At 33.3% G+C, this 21,848-nt stretch overlaps 1 protein-coding gene across 1 annotated transcript in view; it reads right to left on the bottom strand.

Annotated features, from left to right (window-relative positions):
- LOC115874995 (serine-protein kinase ATM) overlaps positions 1–21,848 on the bottom strand; it is a 96,796-nt gene that overhangs the window by 40,264 nt on the left and 34,684 nt on the right. Inside the window, exons 15-20 of the mRNA XM_030890307.1 lie at positions 21,047–21,315; positions 16,037–16,315; positions 14,958–15,978; positions 11,004–11,251; positions 8,798–9,030; positions 2–242 (exon numbers count right to left, since the gene is read on the bottom strand). Of these exons, the coding sequence (XP_030746167.1) occupies positions 2–242; positions 8,798–9,030; positions 11,004–11,251; positions 14,958–15,978; positions 16,037–16,315; positions 21,047–21,315 (2,291 nt within the window). The remainder of the gene's footprint in view (position 1; positions 243–8,797; positions 9,031–11,003; positions 11,252–14,957; positions 15,979–16,036; positions 16,316–21,046; positions 21,316–21,848) is intronic.

Below are 21,848 nucleotides of genomic sequence, written 5' to 3' on the forward strand. Positions count from 1 at the left end.
CATTTTGTAGGATATCTTGTAAGGTAATTCCATCAGTTTCAGACTCATTTTCGTACACGTAGTCCAAAAGGGTGTTTCCGCTTTTGACAGAATTCAGTTGCGTTAAGGCCGTTCGCTCGTAATTCGATATTTGTTTTCTACACCATAATTCGCCATAAAGTAGAGCTGAGAAATGGGCGGAACAAAACGCAGCTGCTTTAGATATAGCTAAATAATTCAATTTCAAATCTTCGAATTTGAAGCTGAAAATTAAATAATTCAATTTAAATATAATTTTAAATAGTAATCATATATTTTTATATTTTTATATACAGGGTGGTCCGAATTGTATTCCGGAAACTTCAGCAGCATATTCTACAGATAAAAATAGGTAAAAAAGTTCGTATAAAAGTATGTCCTAAAATGCTTAGTTTCGGAGATACAGGGTGTTAAAATTTCATTTTTATTTCGACTTTTTCAAAATAATTTCTGAAGTAACGTCAATATTTAGATGAAAATTGGTGTCTGGAAGTTTTTTGACATGAGAAATTCCGTTCTCAAGATATTTAGAATGGAAATAGTCAATACATGCCTTTATTGACGAAAAATAAACACGTTGAGTAGATAGTTATTTCACTGAAATAATAAATTTGGGAAATTTTAATTTTTTTAAATTAATCATATTTTTTCTGCAAAAAAATGATGATAAAACATTTTTCGTTGAACTTTTGGTACAAAAACATTTCAAATTTATGATCTCTGTCTAATAACTATTTAGTCAACATATTTAATTTATGTCAGTGATGACAGGTATTGATAATTTCGATTCCAAATATCTCGAAAACCATTACTCGTAGCGATTTTTACAAAGAGCCTTTTTTACGTAAAAAGCGTCGTAAATGTATATTTTTTTTACTCAGTTGTTTTATATAGGTACGGACGAAAAGTTTTTACTCTTCAAACCAGTTAAAAAATATGTAGGTGGTGCCCTCTATTAGTAGGAGTCATATTGACATCAAAATCAAATTTCTCATGTCAAAAAACTCCCAGACACCAATTTTAATCCAAATATTGACGTTACTGCAGAACTTGTTTGGAAAAAATCGAAATAAAAATGGACATATGTACGTCTATACGAACATTGTTACTTATTTTTATCTGCAGAATTTGCTGTCGAAGTTTCCGGAATACAGTTCGGACCACTCTGTATATAAAATAAGGGGGGGGGCAATATAGAAAGAATATATCGGGTGCGTCTCGAGAGTGGCTCACCCCTATAACTTTTTATTTGTTTCAGATAAAAAAACAAGATTTGGTATGTTAGTATATGACATGATTGGCGTATTCAATTGTTTTTGGTCACTTCCTGTTTCACCGGAAATGAATACAACCACAGAATATCTAGCTACGCAACAGAAAAATACTCGAAATGAAAGAGCTAAAATTGCACAAATAAAATACTAGATGGCGCGACAATATCATAATCAGAATATAATTGGAAATTTTCGGTTTTAGATCGATGTAGATCGACGGCACGTCGACGGCCTTGAAGCTCTGTTAAATATGCACAGTTGCCAGATTCAAAAAGACTTTAATTGGTATCCCATTCTTTTTCTGGTGTATAATAATTTCTTTCTATTCTTCGTTTCTTGTCAGATACACTTACATATATTAATTATTCGTTGGGCTTTTAAAATAGTTTTAATTTTAAGTATATTATTGGATAACATATGCTCTCAAAATACATTTTTAATATACACTACTTTATTATGTTAACTAAGAAAATAACTTCAATTACCTTTAAAATTAATAATATACAGGGCGATTGATAGTGATATTTATTACTGCTGAAACGTTAGTAATGAAATATACGTTTAATAATAATGGAAATGATTTATTAAAATGCAGTACAAAAAATGTTAATTGCCTAAAAAAATACTATAATAACAATTTTTTTCTGTTTGCCACGTTATTTATATAGACCTAGGTAGATTTTAAAAAGTGACACAGGTACAATTAATAATATATTAGTTTGGCATAAAAATTGCTGTCACGACATCGTGTTACAATAAATTAAATTAAGTAAAATAAATTAAAATTATTAATTAAACAAATCTTTATATAAAGAAACATAAATTATATATCAAATTTGGGCCCAATCGAACGCCAGGAACTGGTATCGTAATATGGTACTACATTACGGTACCCCTTGATATGCTTCATGGTATTGCGTAATATTGCAATGTCATCAAAAATACGCAAGTATAATCAAATATGAGCTCAATCGAACGTCAGGAAGTGGTATCGTAATATGGTACTACATTATGGTACCCTTGATATGCTTCATGGTACCATAATATTGCAATGTCATCAAAAATACGCAAGTATAATCAAATATGAGCCCAATCGAACGTCAGGAAGTGGTACCGTAATATGGTACTATATTAAGGTACCACTTTATATGCACCATAGTCCCATCATATTACAATGTCACCGAAGATACTTACTATATCAAGTATAAGTCCAATCGCACGCCAGGAAATGGTATCGTATATGGTACTATTATGCTACCTCTTGATATGCTTCATGGTACCATAATATTGCAATGTCATTAAAAATATGCAAATATATATCAAATATGAGCCCACATGAACGTCAGGAATTGGTATCATAATATGGTACTATAGAAGGTACCTCTTTATATGCTTCATGGTACCATAATATTGCAATGTCATGAAAAATACGCAAGTATATATCAAATACCGTCTGATACCGAAAAAAACGGCGTCCAGTTGGCTGGGAAAAGACGATCGATGACATTTCCCATATAAATTTACACATAAAATGACAGCGATTTTCATTTCATAGCCATCGCTAAGGCCGTGTTTTCCCGATCATACGGTATGAACACAATCGAACGTCAGGAAGTGGTGTCATAATAGTCGAATTACAATCAAAATTCAGGATTCCGTTAGAATCAAACATCAGGTAATGATTTTAATTCAGCTCGTAAGATTTAACTCCAACTAACATGGCAAGTTAAATACTTATATATATTTTAATACGTTTAAATGATGTAGCAAATTTGAAGGTAGGCTTTATCAGGAAGTTTTACAATATAAATTACACAATGGCACACTGCATAAAATTCTTTTAAATTTTGTTTGAAGAAAACTGTTTTCTTTTAAATTAGGGCGATAACCTCTATTATGTAGTAGCGAAACTACCACATCAAAATATCTGATTTAAAGACAGGCTTTAAAAGCCTGTCTCCTTTTGAGACCTACGATTTTATACATGTAACGAGGCTTCTGTTGCGTAGCTAGATATTCTGTGATACAACTTTCGATTTTTAAATGACAACCTCGGCATTTTTTTAATTTATTTGATAGAAAATGAGACTCGCCGAAAAGAATGACATATCATATGTCAACTTCTGACATTTCCGCATATTGTTTATTTGAAATTGTAACATGCGGTTCATAACGATAATTTAACTCGAAATACCAAGTGTACCAAATTATTGGTAAAAAATGCTTTTTCCAAATATACTAATGTGCCACCCTTGTTCCATTTGAAAAAATTGAAACATGATTAAAAATATGATTTGGACATCTTTTAACCGGTCAGGACAAGACACGAAAAAAACACAACGATCAAATTAAATAAACAACGAAAAATAAAACGATCAAATAACGACTGGAAAAATAAACTTTTCCAATTTATTTTTCCGAGGCTCAAATAATTAGTGTTTTTAATACAGCCATGGCACAATATATTGAAATTTAAAATACGATTTTTTAAGCGAAAATGTCAAAAGTCGACATATTATATGTCATTATATTCAAAGAGTGTCGTTTTCTATCGAATAAAGTAAAATAATACCGAGAGTGCAATTTAAAAATAAAAAGTTGTAGTCATTTCCGGTGAACCATAAAGTGATCGAAAACAATTAAATACGTCAATCAATCCTAATTTATATCATATACTAACATACCAAATCTTGTTTTTTAGGTGAAAAAATAAAAAGTTACAGGGGTGAGCCACTTCTGAGACGCACCCGGTATATTATACGCATATTATTATGTATACATTACTACTATCATGGATGCAGTAATACCACTTTATGATAAACAGAACACCTCCAGGACTTTTCCAGCATGGTTCACAAGGGATATAATCAACAACTTAAAAGAAAAATACAGACAGTTCAGAATTTACAAGTGCACCAACTCCGTTATTGCATTAGAATCCTTCAAGCGTCTTCGCGCACTCACTAGAGACAAATCAAAAGAGAGGCCTACTCAACATATGAACAGACGATCCAAAACAATCTGCAAACCCAACCTCAAAGATTTGGAGATTGTAGAGACCAGAAGCGCAAACATTCCACATACCAGGCATTATGGAATATGAAAACACTCAGCTTTCGACACATCTCAAATACTGGATGCTTTTGGATCATTTTTCCGAAGTGTATACTGAACAGAAGCAGGACAATTGGGATGGCTGTCCTGTTACAGCTACCACTAAATTGTGTTTCCCTGATTGGACTTGATGAATCTGATGTTCTCAACGCGCTGCGAAAACTGAAAGCTAAAGTCACTGCAGGACCGATAGTGTTCCCCTCTTTCATTGTTAGAGAGACTGTGCAGCGGTCTTCTCTAAACCGCTTACTAAGATTTTTAACTTGGCTCTACATTACTAATACTTTCCCCGATGCGTGGAAGAATGTGAAGATTTGTCCAGTATTCAAGTCCGGTAATGTCAACGTCATTGGTAATTACAGACCGATTGCCATTTTATCAAACTTTGCCAAGGCTTTTGAAATGTGCATATTTACGAAATTATTTCCACAAATCCAAAACGAACTTTCCCCCAATCAGCATGGTTTCTTCCCAAAAAGATCTACTGTAACAAATCTTACTACATTTATGGAATATACCTATAAAGCTATTGAAGAACACCAGCAGGTAGATGCAATTTTATGGACTTCTCGAAAGCATTCGACAAGTTGAGTCACTCATGACTGCTTCATAAATTGGAAAATTTTGGTTTACAGAAGAACTCGTAGCATTCTTTTCGTCATATCTTTCTTGCCGATCATAATACGTTGAATATAATGGCCACCGTTCTTTCAGATTTACACCAACAAGTGGCGCTCCTCAGGGTAGTAACCTCGCACCTCTATTATTCTCCATTTACATCAATGATATATTCAACGTAATTGACTGTCCATCCTTATTATTCGCCGACGATCTAAAATTGTTCTCTGTTGTGACCGACTCAGAAGATTGTATACGAGTTCAGAATTCATTAACTCCATCTTTGCCTGGACTGTTCGCAACCATCTACCACTCAATATACAGAAATGTAAGAAAATGTCCATAACACTAAAGCACGGAGAAATCATATACGACTACAAAATAGACAGCATTACAATGGGAAATTGCGATATGGTAAAAGACCTTGGCGTCTATATCGACAAGCGTCTCAGTTTTAACTATCACGTAGAGGAAATCTGTAAAGAAGAAGAAAGCGTCACTGAAGGCACTGGGTTTTATATCACGCACAACTAAGAACTTCCACAATATTCCGTGTCTTATTGCTCTCTACAACGCATTTGTGAGGTCAAGGCTGGATTATGCTGCATTGGTGTGGTCTCCATTTTATAGTAGCCTTTTGAGCAACGTCTGGAAAATGTCCAACGTTGTTTTTAAAATTATTGTTTTTAAAGAGGATGGAATATATCCTCCTCAAAGGTTATGATCACGGCCGATTGTTGAAGAGATGGAATTTCCTTTCGTTAAAGGATAATAGACTTCGTTCGTCTATCATATTCCTATATAAGTTGTCTAATTGTCTATTGGATTCTCCTTCTCTTCTCGGTGAACTTTGCTGGCATGTACCGTCCGTAAATACTAAGAATGAAAACGACGTTTTATACTAAAAACACAAAAGTACCGTCCTTGCAAGCAGAGCTCCACTACATCGTGCCTGTTGCAGTTTCAACGACATCAGTAGACAGACAGATTTGGATCTCTTCCACAACTCCATCCAAAGTTTTAAAGGGCATCTGGACACTCATTTCTTCAAACGTTAATTGTTATCTATTTTTTCATCTATCTTTTGTTTCACATATATACACTTTCTTTTTCTGTATTTTTTTTTGTTATTATTTTATTAATTATTACTGTATTTCATATTAATATGTCTAAATTGTCTTTTGTATGGGTAAATACCTGTTGGGCAATAAAGTTATTATTATTATTATTATTATAAAATTCAAAATTTCAGACTACATTTTTCAGCTGCGCATGCGCTGTAGAATTCTAATAAGCTTCAGGATTGGTAATAACGAAAACCCGAACAAAGCTATTGTTGAATTTATTCAAAAATCAAAACGCGTTTCTATGGTAATATTTTGTTTCCATGATGGCTATGCAAATAGATAAAAGAAAATAATCTTCTATTAAGATAGATATGAAACTTAATAGTAAAATTTTGGGTCAAAGCGCCCCTCCGTGTTCGTAGTAGAGACTACGTTTAACCCAGCACCTTCGCCTTTTCTGCTGTAGATATTTTTTATGTTTATATTTGATTTCACAGGATTTAGTTTTAAAGTTACACTAATATATTAGTATATCAGAGTAACTTTAATAAAACATAAGAATATATATATATATTTTACAGTTTATTAAATATAAATTTTGACTGCAAGGTAGAAAGTAAATCACAATATTTGATAAAACTTAAAAGTATACCATTTTTACAGTTAATAAATAATAAAACTATTTCTGACTATGATGTTTAAAATTTAGATAGATAGAATATTAAAAAACATACCGGTATTTGCAGACGCAGGCCCACATTCAATAAAAACCAAAATTTTTCCTGCGAAAATCGTTTTTTTTCACAGAAAAGGTATTTTTTGATTTATCAACAATCATTGTCAAGTTGACAATATACCGGGCGTTTTCTAATGAGTCTAAAAAATTGTGGTGTGATTCCTCATGTGGTCTTAAAACAATTTTTATATAAACATTGGGTCTAAAGTACTTCTTTTCTGATCTACAGGGTGTTAAAAATTAAAAAAAAATCAATATTTTGCTTAACATAAATGGTACACTACTGCTTTTTTAAAGAAAATATATTTTTTTCTTGACTGGCCATACTTTTTCAACAAAATTGATCTTTTGAGTTTTTCTTGTTCATCAAACGGTTGCCGAGAAAAAAAAAATATACTTATTAAGAGCCCGCCTTAAGCCGTTTTCTAACGATTCTTTATTTTTTAGATTAATTAGGAAACACCCTGTATATGCATATCACAGGCAACCACATAAACTAGTAACCTCTAAAAATTATTTTTCCTACCACTAGCGACATACCGGGTTTTTAGTGAGTACTAAATTATTTTATCAAAATTTCACCATATAAGTTTCCAGGCAATGGCTATGCATGATGGTTGCTATTAATTTTCATTAACGTCATATTTTTTGCTATTTTAAAATGTTAAAGAAGCACAAAATATAAAATCACCTTTTCCATAGTATTGAACCAAATAAATTTTGTACTTCTTTAACATATTAAAACAGCAGAAAATACGACGTTAATCAAAATTAATAACAACCGTTTAATAAGGAATGAAAACTTAAAAATGGTATTATCATGATGCGCATTTTGATTTTTGGGAAAAAATTCAACTATGTTCATGTTTTTCAAAAAATATTGAAAAACTTTTGTGTAAGAAGATTTATTCTTAAAAATATATTAATATAAAAAGTGTCTTCTCTTGTAAAGACAATCCAGGGACATGTGTACATTAATATTTTAATGGCCTCCATACACCAACATATAAGTTGACTAGTTTAATGTGGCACGTGACACATCCGCGGATAAAAACTTTGTTTTTGTGTGGCAGATCAGCCTGTGGCGGACGAAGCCTGTCAAAGCCCAAATCCGCAGGCTCGATCTGTCAGATTAGATTGGTCATTGGTCTAAAAAAAAATTGGTCAAGTGCGAGTCGGACTCGCGCACGAAGGGTTCCGTACCATTCATTATCATATAACATCAGACACTATATTATTATAAACTTTTTTCCGATTTAGCTGAAATTTTGAATGCGCGTATAAGTAATTTAAAAAAAATGAAGAAATACATTACTAAAAATTGTATTAATCAATAATAAATATGTAAAAAGTAAAAATAAATATGTAAAAATATGTAAAAATTAAAAAAAAACTATTAAAAAAAGTCGCCTTGACTAGGATTCGAACCTGCCTTACTACAGCTCCAACGTCATAGCAGCGTAAAGTCCTAACGCTTTAACCACGCGGCCACCGAGGACTTGAAAGATTCTATGCAAAATTTTTACTTAAAAGATAATGTTTAGTGAAAGTACTTTTTTATCTATAAACATTTATTTAATTCTGTTTTTAGTATTTGTTCTTATAGCGGCAACATAGATACATTATCTGTGAAAATTTCAACTGTCTAGTTATAACGGTTCATAAGATAGACCTTTGTGACAGACGGACGGACGGACAGCGAAGTCTTAGTAATAGGGTTCCCGTTTTTACCCTTTGGGTACGGAACCCTAAAAATGATCGAATGATAAAGTCCGTGGACTGGTAACGCTATTATAAAACGTCGAAAGATCTAATCGGCAGATTAAGTCGGCAGTCGAGATTGGGCCGTTCAAAATACGAGAAATTTGGTACATAACGAGTCAACTCGGTCGACTAAATCCACAGACTAAATCCGCTGGTTTACTACTAGTTTTGACATTAATGAATATAAGTATATTTTATTGACTTACTCTTGTAAAATGCTTGATTGTTGTCGTATAAAGTTAATAACGTCGACCATACATTTTACTGCCTTCTTACTCACTGCTATGCTCGTTTTCTCTGTTGTACATGTGACCGTCGCACTCCAGTGATTTGTGAAAAAATTATTGATTTGTTTCGAAATAGCCACCGTCAGTGTTTTATTTTTCAAATGCAATAGTAGATATATTAATAATGGTAAAATAGATTCACAGAATTTGACCTAAAAATGAAAAACTGTTAACATGTAACTTTTTGAATGAACTATAAGCATAGTATAAGGAAACTAGTAGTTTTACTCCTTGTCAAATCCTTTGTTCATCTTCTGTCACTTTATATGAATTTGTTCTCGCCTCTCGTGACCACTGACGTAGCTGTATAGTCGTGGGCTATTAGAGAACAACGGCACACACTACAATCACGTAAACGTTTACGTGCGCATGCGCATTTCTTATATTTTTTATTTTTTTATACACGTAAAAGATTCTTTACGTCTACGTATACGTGCCAGCAGCGGCGGACTCGACCGTAAGCCGTTGTTCTCTATTAACTAGGCAAAGTATAGTCGTGGCACTCGCCATAGTTTCACAGATATGTATTTAGGAAAATATGAGTTCACAATAAAATAAAATAAAAAAAAATGATCATCGACTAAAAACTTGCTTGAAAACAGAATTTTATTTCGTGTAGGTAACAATTCTTCTGTATCTGAAAATCTTCTGATGGGAAGAAATGCGGAAAAAATATATAATGCCATATTTTTATATTATTATAATCTATTTCATAGATTTTCTACAACTTTTTTCTGATTTAAAACAAGTTTAATTTTCTGTAGATAACTGGATTCGGCATAAAATTCTGCATATAGTACACTGTTTTTATTTAATCTGCATATAGTACACTGTTTTTATTTAAAGCACACTGCGGTGTTGCCATTCTATTTCTTATTTACTAAAACTTATTTGGTTGTGATATTTTGTACATTATATACAAAAAGTGGTAAAAAACTAGAGTGAATATAACTTTATTAATACTTAACTATGTTTTCTTAAACATGAAGGATACCAGAATAAATTCGTGTAGAAAAATTTACTTTATCGTATAGAGGGTATTTTTTATGGCGTCACCAAAATCGTAATATTTAAAATGTTGTATCTCATTTTTTTAAATGCAACACCTTGTATATTATTATTCTTTCAGATGTAGAATTAAAAGGTGAACATTTTTTGTATTTAAAGTGTTCTTAAATTTTTAGCCGTTTTGCAAATATTTTCTGTATTTCATTACATATGGGATTTTCAACCATAAAATATCAGACAAAGATCATATTAGGTGGGGGTGGTTTTGATAAAAATTTACTGTTGAAAGAGCCATATGTAATATAATACTGCGAATATCTGCAAAACCGTTAAAAATTTAGAAACACTTTAAATAAAAAATGTTCACTTTTAAATTCTGCATCTGACAGAAAAATAATATACAGAATGTTGCATTTAAAAAAATTGAGATATACCATTTTAAATATTCCGATTTTGGTGACGCCATAAAAAATACCCTATACATATAGAATAATGTAAATTTTTCTACGCGGATTTGTTATCCCTGTTTAGGAAAGTATAGCCTAACACTTGGCTATATTTTCTATTTTCTTTAATAACACTGGCTATAATAAAGCCAAAATACAGTCCACTAAATTTATAAGAGATTATGCTATTATAAAATTCATCCAATGGAAATCTAAAAAAACTGAAAGAACAACTTTTTGAATTATTACTACATTTAATAGCAGCACACAGTAAGGCACTAATTTTTTGTCAATCCGTCTCTGTGCTGGGACGCAACGCTCGAACCTCGCAGCTCGACGGACGGAATTCAACTGAAATGCTTTGCAATCTGCCGATATTCGACAGATTGCAAAAACTGGTAGAAAATATTTGCGAGAGTGCAACTACTCTTTTCCTTAAACTATGCTATAAGTAATATAAGCTCCCGTATACGAGGTGATCGTCGTTGGAAACAGGAAATTCGCTCCTATTGATTTGTGATAATAGTTTTTTAAACCCTGATTGGAGTTTATTTCTCCGGAGGAACTAGAAGTAAGGAACTATTTCTCTGGAGGAAGTAGAACTAAGAAACTAGATCCTCCAAAAAAACTAGAATTCCCACCTCTACTACATAATATTAAACCATACTTACTTTAACTTTACATAAAGGTATTAAATCATTAAAATAACTTCCGTTACTAAAGGTGTTTAGTAATTCCACAACTAGCGTGGTAATCCAACCGTTACTGTCAGTGCTATCCGATGGACACCATATTTCAATGTCGTTTTGCCAACGCAACGTTGAATTTATTCGAACGCTTGAAGATTTACTTGTATTAAGTGTGAAAGGAAATATATAAGATCTATTAATTGGACCGTATCCATAATCTTCACCTGATGCTGAAACATTTAAACCAGTGAACTTAATGTTAAAACTTTTTACGAGTTAATATCTTATAAAAACAATACAAACGATAAATTCATGAATAATTTATTAAAACTATATCTTATGATTTGATTTATCTACGCAAAAACATTTAAGTGTATTGCCTCTCCATTAATAGCATATAAGCTTATTGGTGCTGACCACCGACTTTTAATTTCAAAAGTAAAAATCCAGTTAAAACCCAAACATCCACACTGTAAAAAGCAAAACAACATGACCAGATTGAACGTGCGGAGTTTAGGGAACAACGATACCGCCGACGACCTCCGGGAAGCCATCAAAGAATTAATTCCACCCGTAACTTCAATCTCGGAAGCAGATACCAGCGAAGCAGTACTGGGAAAATTTGAATGCATATGAATCTAGTTGCCCGACAAGTAAGGGTACTCAAAAAAGTAACAAGCCCTGGTGGAACAAGAAGCTGGCCAGTATTAGATCGAAGGTCCCACGACTCTTCAACAGAGCGAAATACAGCGGCGAATGGCAGCTCTACACCAAGAAATTAACCGAGTATAATAAGATTAGAAGGACAAAACGGTCTGATTTCAGATCTTTTTTGCGAAAACATCACTTCTACTAATTATGCAGCTAGACTACACACAGCTATGGCCAAGAGTGGGCCCATCCCTATAATATGGCTCTTAAGAAACCCGATGGAAGCTATACGGAAAAAGATGAAGAGAGAGCTAACCTTCTACTTCATACACACTTTCCAGGTAGCAATCTATTGATACACAACCAGCTCCGACTGAACCGTACAATCCTTGCAGGGAAGAGTGGGAGATGTCCAAGCTAGTAATAACAGAACAAAATCTGAAATGGAGCTATTGACACCTTTCAGCCTTTTAAGCAGCAGGACCAGATGGGATTTTTTCTGCCTAAAAAAGAGCCAGGAAATAGCTACTCACCATCTATTAAACATTACAAGAAGCAGCTTAGATACCAACCATCTGGAGAAGAGCGAAAGTAATCTTCATACCAAAAATAGGCATTACTGACTGGGCTAACACTAAATCGTTTAGGTCTATTAGTTACACATCGTTTATACTAAAAATGATGGAGAAAATAGTGGACAACCATATTTGAGAAAATCATCTAAAGGTTAAACCACTGCACGAAAGTCAGCATATACAGATTGTTAACTGATGGATACTTATTGGGAACAGAATGGCAACACTGCATCTAATTCCAAATACTAACCTGCCGACTCGTCCCGTAGCGTCGTCTCCCGAAGAGCGGGCCGAGGTTGCCATATTTCAACCATAAAGCTCTTGCCGCGAGTAATAAGCAAATTAACAACCTGTATATAGAGCGGATATATATTGAAAACGTAGACCATTGTATATATTTAGGTCATAAAATCAAGCTGGGTAAGGAGAATCAAAATACGGAGATCAAACGCAGGATACATTTGGAAATATGAGCCATATTTTCAGGATAAAAAGGTGCCCATCAACCTAAAGAAAAAGGCTTATGACAGCTGCATTCTACCTGTGCTTACGTATGGCTTAGAGATTATGGCAATTACCCGAAAAACAGCAGAACAACTACGAGTAGCACAAAGAGCCATGGAAAGAGTCATGTTGGGAGTGTCACCATTAGGGAAAAAATACGGAACACCCACATACGTCAAAAAACAAAATTAATAGAATAAAACACTAAATCACCACAACACACCAAAACACTTTTACTTTTACACTGGACGAGCGTTTCGCTAACTATGTTAGCATCATCAGCAGATGATTATAAATTGTAATACTGATTATTGTAAACTTATTGTAAAAACTGTAATAATGATTATAAACTGTAATAAAATTTCAGTTTATAATCATCTGATTATGCTAACATGGTTAGCGAAACGCGCGTCCAGTGTAAAAGTAAGTGTTTTGGTGTATTGTGGTGATTTAGTGTTTTATTTTGCTGTGTAACATCAAAGGTTCCAACCCCCAACTGTAAAATTAATAGATGTTGTTAAAAGAGTGGCAAGTCTAAAGTGGCAATGGATAGGACATGTGGCAAGACAGTGGAGACCTAGGGGCACAACAAGAAGTGTGGGCCGACCAAAAAACAGATGGGTCGATGACGTCAGGGCAGTGGCGGGAAGACAATGGATAAGATTGGCTAGAGATCGCGAAGCGTGGAAAAACCTAGAAGAGGCCTATATCCAACACTGGATGAACCCAAGCTGAGAAAGAAGAAGATATAGAGCGGGCAGATCCACAGAAACTGCTCTGTACCAATTAACCGAGCTAATACAGGCAAGCCTGGATAGCAAAGCAACAGCAATTTGTGCCTTCTTAGACAATGCGGGGGCGTTTGACAATATATCTCACAAGATGGTCAAGCGATCTCTAGAAACAAGAGGGGTGAACAGAAACAATTTAATATTTTATTAAATATAAACATTTCAATAACCACCTGTGACACCAGATCACCTGATGAACGGTAAAGGCCCAGAAACCGGTCGTGAGAGATTGGTTGATTTTCCCGAAATGACAAACACAACGTGGACTTAGAATTTTTCATACCAGTTCACGACAAGTATTATACCGTGCTGGCAACTGTTACTTTTGGGTCGGCATTTACATGTGTGGAAGTAAATCGCATAGGGATCTTATTAAGTCGGAGTGAGAGAAATGCGACCGATCGACCGACGCGACGCGCGACGGTGTTCTATTGTGTCGTTGCCGATACGCCTTTCCCTATCAAGTAAAGTAAAATCACGATCGCAAATCGCTTATTTTTAAAAGACTTTCTTTCAAGAGATAACTAGATAAAATCATTAGACATGTTTCTGAGCATCTGAAATGGAATTATAAGGATATCGTTAGGGTGTCATTTTTTTTATAACGAGAAAACGTCAGTAATCGCGATAATTTAAAAACTCAACTTTTTAACACATAACAGGCCATAACTTAAGAACCACTTTAGATATTGAAACTTTTTTTTTAATTTCGGATATTTTACAATATGTTTACATAAGAAAAATTCGATAAGGTTGTTTTTTCCATTCCAAAATTGTAAACAATCCATCCATTTACTTTTAGAGCATAGCAATTTTCAGCAATCGTGTAATTTTTTTATTGATAAAGATTTTCACATACTGTCTACAAAGAAAATACAGCAGAAATATTAACAAAGTTCTTGAAAAACTACAATCTATTATTTCTAATAGATTTCGAGATATCGATTTTTGAATTCAGAGTTCTAATAGCGCGACCACTATCGAACACCCACTCAATTCCACTTATTTTTACCAAAAATGCAAGTGTTTCTAGCTTGCACTTAAAAAAATTCAAGCTATAGGGAAAATTACAACGACTCGTTAATAAATAAACAAATCAAGTATCACGAGACGTATTTAATCGTGAAGTTGAAGGCATGACGTACACCTTTCCCTGGAACTTTAAGTACTGACAGAGGTATTGAATGGGTCGACAAATGCTGCGACAAATCTGCTATATCCCCTTCCACGTCTCTTAGCGATGTGCACAGTTTCTCGGTTTATTTCATACGTTTGGCAACGTGTTTACTGTCCTCTCTTTGTTCAGTACATTATAAACGCATTGTACTCTTACATATTCTTACATACGGAAATCTCGACCCAAGACTAACCTTTGCCAGCCCTTAGTATAATCTATTTACATTTCATTAACTTACCTGCAATCCCCTTTGCTTCTTCATATTTCAAAACTGCATACAAAGCATCGGTAGCTCTCTTGACAACTTTAATATCGGGATCGACAATATACTGTATTAAAAGTGATAATATCTGGCCGGTTAGTAGTTTAAGAGGTTTCGCTTTAATATCTAAAACCTTATCCTTGGATTGAAGTATAGATGTGGCCAAATTAGCAGGGCCTAATTCACCCAGACATTTAATGGCTTCAATGCTAATGTTCTTGTTAGGAAAACAGCTCATTTTAACAAGAACACACGTCAAACGATGCAGCACACTGTTCTTGTAACATTCTTCTGAACTAGATTCAGTCAGCTTGCTGTACATCTTACCCAGTTGTGCTTTTTCAGTGGCTAACAACCTCTTTAAATGAACTAGATTATCTTGTCTAGACGCTATGTCATTGGAAAAATCCAAGAATGACGTTATCTCGTCCTCTAATGTAACAGTTTTAAAAGCGTATTTGATTTTATGATGGATTTCATTTATTTTTTGAAATTCTGCCTTGTCTGGAAATGTGTCTAATCCTTTTATCATTTCGGTAAATTTCGAGGCATTATCCACTATGAGAAACTCCAGGATATTCAAACAAAGCTGAGAAGTTTGGTGGTTGATTAGAGCTAAACTTTTTACAGAATTTACAGTAAATACGAAAAATTCTTCAAAAACTATAAATCTTTCAGGTACTACACGTTTCAAAAATACATCCAAGTATTTTATAACTATTTTGCTCAACTTTAAATTATCTACACTGCTCCTGGCTAAATTAATTAGGTAGTAAATTGTGTCCCGCAAAAAATAAGTTATTATTTTATCTTTTGATTTAATATTTGTAGTTAACAAATCAATGCATATTGAATACTGATGAAAGTATTTCAGCTTTTTCTTTTCAGCTATTGCAGTGTATGGTTCTGTTTGCAACTGAAGTAATATTTTCTGCAATTTGGAGCTTTTAGAGCTACAAAATAGATGGATTAAGCTGCTTCCTGAACAAAGAAGATCCTAAAATAAAAATATATTATAATTACAATAAATAGATATTAGCTAATAAAATAATAACCTCTACAAATTTCAAACACTTTTGAAATTCGGCATAAGTTATTCCATGGTATATAAAAATGACTTTTTCATCAAATGTTTCATAAAAAAGCTTATTATCGGATATACCAGTCAACAGGTTAAGAAAAACGTCTTCTACATTTTCCAACCATAGTTCTTTCAGTTTGTCACCCACCACAGATACTAGATATTTTATCTCTGTGTTAGTTTTCAAAAAATGATCTCCAATGTATGCAGCATTGCAAGTTAGCGCATTTGCAAATACTTTGGTACAATTATTCTGAAAAGTAAACATTTTTAAACAAACAAAACAAAAAAAACCGGTGCATTTGTGAGTATTTATACTTTTTTAAGTCTTTTTTAATAAATTTAAGTGGTTTTTATTCTCATCAATATATACAATATTTAAGACTAAAGGATGCCAAACAGGTCCAAGACCCAATATTATGGCACCTCAGTTTACAATAGTGTAGTATACCAATCAACACAATTTTATTAATACTTAATTACTAAACCTTAACTTCTAAAAAAAGAAAAAAAAACTTAATGTCCATATTGCAATTACTTAAGCATCATTAGAAAAATTAGTAATGTTTCTCTTGACTCTACTCTTAAATACTGGAAAGGATACAATAAAAATGTCTATGTTATGAAATAATTCGTTATACGCAGTCTGCATTCGGTTCAGTGGTGAATTCTTACCTAAATTAGTATAGTAAAAGTTCTTAGAAAACAAATAATTTCCTCTAAAATTACGCTGGGGAACGTTAAAATTAACTTTTTCCAACAAAATTGAAACATCGTATTTACTGTTGATTAATTTGTGTAAAAAGCAAACGTCAGCACAAGTGCGACGCTGCTCAAGTGTAATTAACCCAAATTCCTGACGTAAGAGATCTGTGTTCGCATAATAATTATAAATGTTATTTTTCTTAAAATCTAAAAATCTAAATTTTTTTGTATAATTTCTAATCTTGTTTTAAATACAAAGTATTGCGGGGACCAGACCACCGAAGCAAAATTCATACTGCTACAAATATACGCAACGTACAGAGACTTTATAGATTGCAGGGATGAAATAAATTCGCACGATCTTATAACAAATCCCAAGAAGCGATTACATTTACTAGCAACATAGTCAATGTGTTCATTGAAAATAAGTTTTTGATCGAAAATGACGCCGAGATTCCTCACTTTGCGTACTTGCTGCAGGAGACTGTTATTAAAGTTATAATCATACAAAAAATTATGCCTGTTTCATGAAAATGATATATACAGGGTGGTCCGAACTGTATTCCGGAAACTTCGGCAGCATATTCTACAGATCAAAATAACTAAAAAAGTTCGTATAAATGTATGTCCTAAAATGCTTGGTTTAGGAGATACAGGGTGTAGAAGTTTCATTTTTATTTTGATTTTTTCCAAATAATTTCTGAAGTAACGTCAATATTTGGATGAAAATTGGTATTTCTGGGTGTTTTGTGACACGAGAAATTTGATTTTGATGTCAAAATTACTCCTATTTGTAGGGGGCGCCACCTACATGTGTTTTTACTGTTTTGAAGAGTAATAACTTTTCGACCGTACCTGTATAAAACCACTGACTAAAAAAATATACATTTCCATAATTTTTTATGTAAAAAATGTCTCTTGGTAAAAATCACTACGAGCAACCGTTCTCAAGATATTTAGAATGGAAATAGTCAATACATGCCATTATTGACAAAAAATAAGCACACGTTGAGTATAGTTATTTGACTGAAATAATAAATTTTTATTTTTTTAAATTTAATTAAACAGTTTCTTTTGAACTTTTGGCACAAAAAGATTTCAAATTTATGATTTCAGTCTAATAACTATTTAGTCAACATGTTTAATTTATGTCAATGATGACAGGTATTGCTAATTTCGATTTCAAATATCTCGAGAACCATTACTCGTAGCGATTTTTACCAAGAGACCTTTTTTAAGTGAAAAAAGTCGAAAATGTATATTTTTTTACTCAGTAGTTTTATACAGGTACCAACGAAAAGTTATTACTCTTCAAAACAGTTAAAACACATGTAGGTGGCGCCACCTAAAAATGGGAGTCATATTGACATCAAAACCAAACCAAACCAAGAAGACATTATATATTCGGAATAACACACCAAGTTTGACTCGACTGAGCGATTAGGGATAAATCCATGTTGTTCAGGGATAATACAGTGTTATAAAGTGTCAATTAGTTTTTGGTGAACAATAAATTTGGTGAAAAATAAATATTATCATATACAAGCGACACCAATTAACCTTTTAGTTACATAACCGAGGACGCGATTTTTAAATTCATTGTTGCCAACCATGGACATATTCGGCGCCGGGCTCACTAACGGGAATTTAAAATTCACGCTGGGGATTCAGGTAGTAGCTCTGCTGTAAAAAATGTCAATATGCCACATTTATTTATTTATTTCCTGACATTGTCATTCGTTTTGACACTTTAGTTTTGTATTACGCAATGACTAAAGAATCCAAGGACAAATAACACCCGAGAGCAAATTGTGTCGATGTTACCAAACAGTGCCGTGGCACATATTTTTCTTAACCTAGCTGTTCGAAGCAATATTTATATTTTTTCATAATTGTTTTGACTACGCCTATGGTGTATAATACTAATTAATTACGAAAAAAAAAACGTATTAAAATGTTAACATAAGGTACAAAACTAGTATCGACGTATAGCACATATCAAGTACATATAGATGTTAACTGAAATTGAAGCATAATTATCGAATTCAAAAAAAAAGTTGGAGTGGACTGTTTATTTACCTATGAAACGTAACTCCTGGCTCTTTCTTATCGCTGATGCTTTTACACTTGAAAGCTGAACAACTAATCACCATTGTAATAAAGTTTATACAAAGTTTACTACACACAAACTACTAAAAATTGCTAAAATTGTCGTGGTGACCAAATGATGACTCATTGTTTGTCATCAAAAGAATGGTCTCTAAGGTCACAAATTCTGCTGCAGCCCGTATATGGGCGTTACATGTCCTTATATTCTTTAGTCATTGGTATTACGGGTTTTTGGTTTAAATGAATTGTGTTGTGATATTTTAAGCTTAAATTTTTTTACTAGCAAATCTTGATAATTGATTTGATATATTTGATAATAATATAAGTTGATAGTTCATTAAATAGTCAGAAAACGCATGAATAATGTGTTTTAAAAATTTTACCATGATACTAATAAGCCAAGTATTTACTTACTTTCTTGTCGATGTGGCAACACAGGCCGCCGAAGAAGTAGAGATCCGGGTAATTGCTAGTGATGGGAAAAACCGATTAATTTCAATAATCGAGTACTTGAGTATCAAGCGATTGCAATAACCGAGTGATCACTCGAGCGAAATATCGCTTGTATTTAAAAATACGGTTTTTTGTCCGTCGCATGTTGTAAGTACTTGTTAACGCCAAGCGCCAAGCAGTAAGCTGCGTGCGCAGGGCACATATTCTTTCGGTAATGAACGGCAAGTAGTAAGCGGCGAGCGATTTGCTTGATCGCCTGATTTAATTTATTTCGAAGCATTGTCGATGTAGGTCGTAAAATTTTGTCTCTCAGATACGCAACGGATAAATATACCGGGTGCGTCTCAAAAGTGGATCACCCCTATAACTTTTTTTTATTTTCTCAGTTAAAACAACGAGATTTGGTATGTTAGTATATGACATAAATTAGGATTGATTGACATATTCAATTGTTCGATCACTTCCGGTTTCACCGGAAATTACTGCAACTTTTGATTTTTAAATTACACCCTCGGTATTTTTTTACTTTATTCGGTAGAAAATGACACTCTGAATAGAATGACATATCACATGTCAACTTTTGACATTTTCGCATATGGTTTATTTGAAATTGTAACATGTGGTTCAACGACAATTTGACTTGAAATACCAAGTGTGTGGTATCAAATTATTCATAAAAAAAATCTTTTTCGAAATATGCTAATGATCCACCTTCGTTCCATTTGAAAAAAATTGAGATATGATCAAAAATAGATTTGGGTATCATATCTTTTAACCGGCCAGGGCAAGACACTAAAAACATTAGACAATCAAATCTATTTTTCCAAGGCTCCTTGATTAAAAATTAGTGTTTTTAACACAGCCATGGCACTCTAGATTGAAATTTAAAATACAATTTGTTTTTAAGCGAATATATCAAAAGTTGACATATGATACGTCATTCTATTTAGAATGTCATTTTCTATCAAATAAAGTAAAAAAAAAATACCGATAGTGCCATTTAGAAATCAAAAATTGTAGTCATTTCCGGTGAACCAGGAAGCGAGAGAAAACAATTGAATACGTCAATCAATCCTAATTTATGTCTTATACTAACATACCAAATCTCATTTTTTTATCTAAAAAAATAAAAAAGTAATAGGTGTGAGCCACTTTTGAGATGCACCCGGTATATACGGCGTCGTATAAATTTGTTACCTGCAATGTATGTAGAAAATTCGCTCGGCTTTTTATCGAGTAGGTCACATTAAAATTGGATTTCAATTTATTTCATTCTAGGATCGCTTGCGTTCGTCGCTTGGTACTCGTCACTTGCATCGCTCGTTCATAATCGAGCGATGTCGGTTATTTCAATAATCGAGTAAATTCGCTCGAGTTATCCCATCACTAGTAATTGCGGTTTTGGGTAAAATCGATTGTATTGTATATTTGTATATTTTGTGGTAATTGGGTAAAATCGATTGTAGCCAGCGGTTGTCAAAATGTTAGCATTATTTTTTTAATTTCAAAGTTGAATATCTCGACTATTTTCAATTTATTTTAAAAATGGTAATGAGAAAATGTTTCTTTTAGCCAGATCTACCACGTCTTAAAATACTTGCACTTATTTCTGAGACACTCTGTATAAAAGCAATGTTTAGTATGTAGTTAATGTCCCTTATTAATTTTAGAGATAGAGAACGAACAAATTCTTATTTATAATGTGCAAACCATTTACCTCTAAAAATTCCTTCTCAGTTATTTGAAGTTGATTAGCAGCCTTAACCAATTCGGATCTATCTTTCATGACCAAAAGCGGCAAACAAATATTAAAATATTTTGTATAAAACTCCAATTTGTCAGTACAGTTAAAAAAAATTATCGGAAAACGGTTGATGTCATATCCTAAGTTAATCCATTTGCTTAATGTGTTTTCTAAATAGTTGGCCAAAAAGTTATCAAACTTATAGTGCAACTCAAAAGCAGCAATAATCTTCTCTAAATATTCTAAAAGAAAAACAAAATTAAAGTAATATTTAGGTTAGAACGGCAAGCAAAATACACTGTTATGCATTAAAATAGCTAGTTTTAAAAAAAATTATCTGTGCACTATGTGCGCATATTTGAAGTGAAACTTCTTACTTCCGTCGGTTTGTCTGTCCGTCTGAGGACTCCATTCGAGTACCTCTATCCACGAGCCGAGTTTGATTCCAATCGATCCATAATTAAGAAAAACCCTGATGATTTCGTCCATTTTGAGGCATCGGTTCGAAACGTCGAGGACGTGATCCTGTAGCCCGTCCCCAATTATGCCGAAATGAACCCATATTTTTCTTCAGTATCAAATCCTTAGTCCCACCCTGATGTAGATGTAAACAAAACGTCGGCGTCGTATCCAATATTGCAGGGTGGGACCGTGTGCACCGTCGCGTCGCTCACATAGCTTACCCACCAAATTTGGTTGCGATCGGACGACATCAACTTTTGACGTTTCTTACGTCAAAACTAACTGTCACATTGACACATGTCCTACACGGTCA

This window comes from Sitophilus oryzae, unplaced genomic scaffold (assembly GCF_002938485.1).
Source record: "Sitophilus oryzae breed Bouriz unplaced genomic scaffold, Soryzae_2.0 scaffold_130_pilon_pilon, whole genome shotgun sequence".
NCBI classification, from domain to species: Eukaryota; Metazoa; Arthropoda; class Insecta; order Coleoptera; family Curculionidae; genus Sitophilus; species Sitophilus oryzae.